At 56.4% G+C, this 7,613-nt stretch overlaps 1 protein-coding gene across 1 annotated transcript; it reads left to right on the top strand.

The window, feature by feature from the left end:
* The first annotated feature begins 1,171 nt into the window (after positions 1 to 1,171).
* Positions 1,172 to 7,012, top strand: LOC108864368 (uncharacterized). Its single transcript, XM_029111717.1, has 6 exons — positions 1,172 to 2,242; positions 2,495 to 3,023; positions 3,129 to 3,350; positions 3,498 to 5,127; positions 5,203 to 5,331; positions 5,374 to 7,012. The coding sequence occupies exons 1-6, from the start codon at positions 1,172 to 1,174 to the stop codon at positions 7,010 to 7,012; spliced, it is 5,220 nt and encodes a 1,739-aa protein (XP_028967550.1).
* Positions 7,013 to 7,613: the final 601 nt, after the last annotated feature.

Raw genomic sequence — 7,613 nt, 5'->3', positions numbered from 1 at the left:
GAAATTACAATTTATCGGATTCGAGCGGCAACGTCGACCGCTCTGACACGCGGCAGGGCATCGAATCTTCCCGGTCGCCAGCTTCGAGGCAGCTGGGGACTCCTTTCCAGGTCGCGGCTGCCCACAATTCGGGAGAGAGCTCGTGGGAGAGGAGGAACGTTTGGTCCTTCCCTCGAGGAGCGCAGGGATCGGAGCGCCGTCCGCTTGAGAACTCACTCACTCACTTCATTCATTCATAGTTCGGCTGAGCTCACGGTGGGTCGTGTGAGTGTTGTGTGAGTGCGCGCGCGATACGAAACCACCACCGACATCATCAGCCTAGTTGTCATCAGTCGCCGCACTTTTTTGTTTGACTTTAAGACGTTGCAACCCTGGAACCGAGCTCAAGCCGAGTGACCGAATCATCATCATCTCCGTAGAAGTTTGCTTTATGATTTGTTCATCGCGATGGCGATGACCACCACGATAGCCTGTGTGAAGTGACAGCGGAACGACGACGACAACGACGACTTCCGAAGCCTAGCCGGCGTTGTGTCCTATCGTTCGAGTCGTTTGTGATCCTTGTCGTCGTGGTCGACGGTGGTCGTAGCTGAAAAGTGGATTTTTTTCGTTTGGAGAAGTTGTCGACTGGTTACCGCGTGTGTTGGTGTTGATGTTCGTTTGGTCGTTCGACGACGACGCCCAGTTGAGTAGAGTCCGTGTGTTCACAACAACATCATCAACAAGAAGAAAAACGTCAACGACCGCAACAACAACAACAACAGCAGCAGCAAGGAGCATCATCGGAGCAACAGCAACAGCCACCGCCGCAGCAGCAACAACGGCAGCAGCAGTGCAACGAACGGGACGACGTCGACGTCAGCAACAGCTGCCAAAATGGACTGACGCATAATAACGTAAGGACTTCACACACAGAAACGAACGTTGTGTTGAAGCCTACCTCTGTTGATTTTTCTGTTGTTGTTGTCGGTGGTGTGGTTGTTGTCAACGCTGTCAGAAGCGGCGACGACCACGACGACGACGACGACGACACTGCTGCGAGCAACACGTCTGAAGCTTACGGCAGCATCAGTCGCGGTAGCAGCAACAACGACGACGACGACGTCGACAACAACGGAAAAACGGTGGAGGAATGGAAGGCATCCAAGGAGATGCGAGACCCGCACTACAGATGCCTGGCGACCGATTGAGCGAATCTGCGGCGGCGGCCGCCTTCATGGCGCACGCGTTGCAGCAAGCGCAGCAGCACCACCACCAGCAGCAGTTGGCCAACGCTCAGGTCGCGGCAGCTGCAGCGGCAGCTGCTGCGGCGGCAGCGGCTCAAGACGCCAAAAACAACAAACGTCGGAAACAAAGTAAACCCGTCCGCTATGCACTCGGTGAAGGACCCGGAGGCGGCGGCGGAGGTGTAGGTGGGGGATCCGCAGGTGGAACCGACGATCCTGGAACCATCTCCGCCGTAGACGAGGACAGCCGGTCGTCCGGGACGTCGAGTAGGCTCTCGTCGTCGATCGCCGACCTGCAATCGTCGATCGGACAACACAAACGGAAGTTTTCCGAGGACGACAGTGACGCAATGGACAATGCGGGATTGGTGGCCGCCGCTCTCCGGATAAAGTGTCCCCACTGCGGAGATGGTTTCCCCACCGAGGAAATGGTGAAGCTCCACATTGAAGAGGAGCATGTACAGAAAGCGCTCGAGAAGCAGCTGCAACACGCGAGTGCGAACAAGGGACGAGGCCAGGAGCGAGAACTGGCCGCTCTTGCCTCGATGTTCCAACACGCGGCCGCGCAGGCGAACAATTCCGCCGTCGACAGCACGAAACGTGACGGCCTGAGCACGGCGGTGGATTTCGCGAAGAATTTCCAATTTCATCCGCTGCTCCCCATCTCGCCCCAACAACAGCAACAACAGCAGCAACAACAACAACAACAGGTCGACAGCGCTAAGCTTCAGCAGATGATGTTCTCGAACCCAATGGCATCGCTTCTGTTTTCCGGTCTCCAAACGAATCAGCCGCCGTCGACGCCGGCGAACACTAACGGCGGAGGAGTCGTCGTCCCGCCCTCGACGCCGGGCGGCATGCGAATCTTCAACCCCGAAGCCTATTGTGAGTTGTGTAACAAGGAGTTCTGTAACAAGTACTTTCTCAAAACCCACAAGGCGAACAAACACGGTATCTACTCAGTGGAGTCGCTGGTTAGTTCTTCTCCCGGTTTCGCTTCGACCCAGTCGCAGGCCGTAGGTGGAGGACAGGGTGCCGGTGCCGTCGGCGGAAATCCGATGGCCGGCCCCCAGCAGCACCAACAGGCCTCGCAGCCAAACCACCACCTTCACCATTCACAACAGCAGCAGCAGCAAGGACAGTCGCAAGCAAACCAGCAGCAATCCCAGCAGAACCAATCGCAACAAAACCAACAACCACAACAACAGCAGCAGGGCATGTTGCCACAGAATTTGTTTCAAAGCGGAGTACAACAGATGTTGGCAGAGCAGCAGTTGCTGGCGTTGACGGCAGGGAGAGTTCAGTCTTCGGGCCCTCAGCACCAACAGCAGCCAGGAATTGTCAACATGGAGTCGTTCTGCGATATTTGCCAAAAGGAATTCTGTAACAAGTATTTCCTCAAAAAACACAAACAGAAGATCCACGGAATCGTCGTGGATCCCCAACAGCAGCAGCAACAGCAGCAGCAACAAGCGACGCAAGCGTCGGGTGCAGCAGCAGCAATGGATGGTGCGGGAGACGCGAAGCGGGGCGGCCAAGCCATCGCGAGCGAGTCCGATAAGTCCGACTTCCTGCTTGCAAAGTTCTCGGCATCAGTTCCGACGCCGACGCGAACGCCGCCCACGCAATTCCCCCTCGTCGGTGGGGGTGGTTCGTCGAACGTCGACTCGAGCGGGCGGCATAATGTTCAGGAGCATTGCAGTGTGTCTCTCGGCAGTATATCTTCATCGAGCTCGACCACGACCAATTCGACAGGTGTCAACGCAGCTGCTGTCACCGCTGGTGGTGGTGGTGCTGGTGGCGGCGGCGGCCCCAACAACAACAACAATAATCTACCTTCAACTCCAAGTTCGTGTAGTTCGTCGTCGTCCATGATGATGATGATGATGATGAACCCGAATTCCTCATCGTCGACGTCGTCCAACAATCTCCAATCCCCCTTCACCGCTGAGAAGCTCCGCGAGATGGGCGTCATCAATCCCGAAGCGTTTTGTGAAATCTGTTGTAAGGAATTTTGTAACAAATACTTTCTGCGAACCCACAAAGCCAACAAGCACGGAATTCCGGACCCGTTCTACAAGCAGACCGAGCGGGCTCTACAAGACGTTCCGGAGAACCTTTCGCGTGCCCCCAGCCTCGCCTCGGGCACGACATCGACGACGACGACTACGGTGGCGAACGCGGCGGCGGCAGCTGCGGTAGTGGCGGCGGCAGCTGCGGCGGCGGTCGCAGCGACGACGACGACGACGAACATGTCCTCCCCTGGAATAGCAAGTGGTGTTGGAAGTGCTGGAAGTGATGCTAACGGTGGTAGTGCTGGAATCAGTGGTGGCAACAACAACAACATCAGTAGCAGCAGCAACAACAACGGCAACAGTGGTAGCAATGCAGGTGGCAGCGCGGGTGCGAACGATTCCGAGCCGGGAATGCTGCGCTCGGCCGCAGATTTTGATCTCTCATCGCGGAACGGCGAGTTCAGTTGCGATGTTTGCCAAAGAAGCTTCTCCAATCAGTATCTGCTCAAGATTCACCGGTTTTACAACCACAACATTCCGTATATCAAACAGGAGGACCAGGAGCAGCAGCAGCAGCAACAATCGATGAAATCATTAAATCAGAACCTGATCGGGGATGGAGCCTCGTCTCCTGTTCTAGCTTGTAGTACTACTAATAATAATACGCCGTGTAAGAAAGACGGATCGCTGTCAGCCAACGTCATCAAGCACGATGCCGCTCACGATGGCAACGATGCCAACGATGACGCCGACAACGACGACGATGACGACGAAGACGGTGACGGCGAAGTTGTCATGAGGAAGCCTGCCGGGCTGGAGACCGACCCCGAGTCCGAAATGAAGACTAAAGAATCTCAAAAGGCAGATGATGAGGAGGACGACCTTGGTACCTCGTCCCCAGATGACGCTGCGAGCCAGGACATACAGAAACTGCAAAGCATGATCCGCGACCTCACGGCCAACGCGCTCGTGAACGAAGGCCGCGTCACCTGTAACGTGTGTCGCGGGGAGTTCGAGAACAAGTTCTACCTCCGCGGTCATATGATGAACGAGCACGGGGTACTTCTCGGAGATGACGGTTCGACGACCGACATCTTCGGCAACAGCACCCCGGCTTTTTCTGCTACAGGTGGACCCATCGACTCGGAGGCGTACTGCGAGATCTGCCAGAAGGAGTTCTGCTCGAAATACTTTCTCAAGACACACAAGCAGAACATCCACGGCATCTCGGCCGATTCGATCATGACGCCGACCGCGTCGCCGGGCCAGCGACGCGGCGACAACAAGAGCCCCCGCAGCCAGCAGATGGCGATCCCATCCGCCAACAGCGCGGCGGTGGCGGCGGCGAGTCCCAACGAGCAGCAGCAGTTGAGCCAGGCAACGCAAGCGATGCAAGTGGCGGCGCTCTACGGAGCCTCGCAAATGAATCTCCAGCAGGTTGGCGGCGGCCAAGGCGGTGGAATCCACAAGTCGTCTGAGAAGCCGCTGTCTGTCCCCATTCCTTCAGTTCCTCCTTCATCTACTGCCAACAACGCCGCACAGCGCAGCTTCGTTACGGGTAGAAACTACTGCAATATCTGTAACAAAGAGCTGTGCAACAAGTACTTCATGAAGACTCACATGCTCAAGATGCACGGTATCAACCTCGATGAGCAGCCGGCCGATGCGGCCAAAAACTCCATCATCGGCGGGGTCACTTGCGAGATTTGCCAGAAGGAGCTGTGTTCGAAGTACTTCCTCAAAGTGCACAAGCAGAACACTCATGGCATCTACGAAGATCCCCCGCCGGGTAAAGAGAATTCCCTATCCCTGGTCCCCTCCGATTATCTATTCGGTGGTGGCGGTGCCGGTGGCGGGAGCCAGAGCGCAAGCCCCGGAGGCGACCTGTCCGTGAACAGCATGGCTGGCAGTGGAACAGGTGGCCACATGCTCGGACAACAGTTGTCGATCTCCGCAGCAAGCGATCACGGCTCTCGAAACATGAGCCAATACACCGAAGTCTGCCCGTTGTGCGACCGACGCTTCAAGAGCATAAAATGGCTGAAGACGCACATGATGAACGATCACAGCGATACGCTGAAGGAGAACCTGTCGACGACGACGACGACGACGACAACGACCCCATTGCGCAGTCCCTTCCCTCCCAATGATCCTACCGGGGCCTTGCTGGCCCTAATGCCTCCCTCCCGAATGTGCGTCGTGTGCGGCCAAACGTTCCCGGACAAGGTCGCTCTGCAGATCCACCTGATCAAGGAGCACCGAACCTCGTCCGAGGAACTCGGTTTCATGAACCTGAGCAGTCGGCCCTCTCCGTCCCGGGACACTTCCACACCCTCGAACGACAACAGCAACGGCTCCACCCCAACAAATATCATCAACAACAACAACAGCATCATCGGTGGCAATAGCAACATCCTTCACCACAACAATCCGCAGACGCCATTTAAGCTGTCGAACGGTTCTGTTTCACCTTCTCCCTCGAGCCAAATGTCCCTCCGTAGTCCAGCCGTAGCGGCCGCCCTCCAGCACGCCCTGCACGGCGTGGGCGGTGTTGCCGCCGCGGCCGCAGCGGCGGCAGCGGCGGCGGCCGCCGGTGGTCTCGGCGGCGCTCTTTTCAAGCGACCCCTGAACGGTGGCCAAAACAGTTTTCAACAATCTTCGAATCAACTTGGAGCCGCGACAGGACTCCTCGATTTCCCTGCGCCCGGCTCCAAGGTCTACAATTGCTTCTACTGTGTCTATTCTACGCGATGGTTGTCGAACTTGTACGCGCACGAAAAGAAGCATATCGGAGTGATCATGGATACGAATAGCAGCAACAAATCGTCCGTGGAACGTCGTTTCGTTTGCCGTGTATGTCATCGCGCCTACCGTTTCAACCACTCTCTCCAGATACACATGTTAGGCCACCGGTCGTCTGCGAAAAAATTGAGCGCGGTCGCAGCCGCGAGCTCGCCACCCCCGCCGGCGAGCGCGTCGTTGTCCGCCAACGTCGTTGTCGTCCCCCCCACCTCCAACCCGTCTCAGGATCAGAGCCAACAGCCAGAAGCGGCGGCGGCGGCGGCCGTCAGCGGCGCCCCGAACGCGGAGCAGCCCGAAGATTTGTCAAAGTCCGCTACTCCCACAAGTCTTCCCTCATTGTCGTTCGATCATCCCGATCAGAGTCTGGTGAAACGAGTTTATCGATGCAGCCGATGCGCTCAGCGCTTCGAATCCAAGGACCGATGCCAGCAGCACATTCAGCAATTCCACGCCCTGCAGCGCAAGTTCGGCGCCGGAAAACAGAAGTCCTGCAAGCCGTACAAATGCCGTATCTGTGGTTTCGGAACCCGGTCGTGGAACGCCCTCAAAATACATATCACCAAGCAGCATCAGCTACCACAAAACAAGCAAATGAACGCGGCGGCCGGCATGGAATCGAACGAACTCGATCCGCTGTTACCCGAAGTTTCTCTGCTCGAGCAGACGCCGGACATCGCGGTCACGCTGAGCCGCACCGTCCCGCCGGTGCATACGCCCCCTCCGGGGTTCACGAGTGCCAACATCAACAACAACGGCCAGCAACTGCCGATGACGTACGTGATCCCGCAAAGCGAGCCCACGCCGTTCATCCTGCAGCCGTTTCTTCTCGACCACCGTAAGGAGCAGGAAAACGTTCCAGTCCCGCCACCTGAAGACCAGTTCAAGTTTGTGCCGTCGCTCGTCTATCTCCCGGTATGCCGGAAAGTCTCGCAGCCCATGACTGTCGCGTTCACACTCACCCCCGCTTAGACCATCTGTATAGAATTGAACTCACTGATGAGAGTAGAAAACAGCAAGCAAGCAAGCAGACAAACAAACGTTCAAACAAACAAGCATACGAATTGCATTCAAACCAACACTGCATTGAGAAGGATGAGAGAACATCGACGTCGACGGAAACAGCTGTTCGAGACCGCCACGTAGTCTCCTCGCCGGAGCCGCGGTCTCCACCGGACCCGAAGTGATAACTGTATTATAAACCCTGGGGGGTCCGCGGCTCCGTCGTGGAGCCTAGATCTCACTTTGATCGGATTGTTGACAAAGAAAGATAATCTATCCGAAAGAGGACGAACATGAGAAACGAAGCCTCAACTTCAGTGTGCTCTGCTTCGAAGGTCCTTCTCCGTCTGGATGCGAGTCCACATGACGACGTCGACGACATACAAACTCATCCCCACGTTTACGACGTAGACCACCACGACATTTACGTTGGAACAAACATATAAGACGGACGGAAAGAGTCGCCGTAGCTCGACGCCGAAGTCGGAAGAACAGCATCAAAACCAGTTAGAGAAACAGAGAGCTACAGTTTGACAGAAGGAGGCTAGATGCGAACGAAATAGACATATTC

The sequence above is a fragment of the Galendromus occidentalis genome, unplaced genomic scaffold, assembly GCF_000255335.2.
Source record: "Galendromus occidentalis unplaced genomic scaffold, Mocc_1.1 scf7180000077463, whole genome shotgun sequence".
Taxonomy (NCBI): domain Eukaryota; kingdom Metazoa; phylum Arthropoda; class Arachnida; order Mesostigmata; family Phytoseiidae; genus Galendromus; species Galendromus occidentalis.
This window is presented reverse-complemented; position numbering and strand designations above follow the sequence as displayed.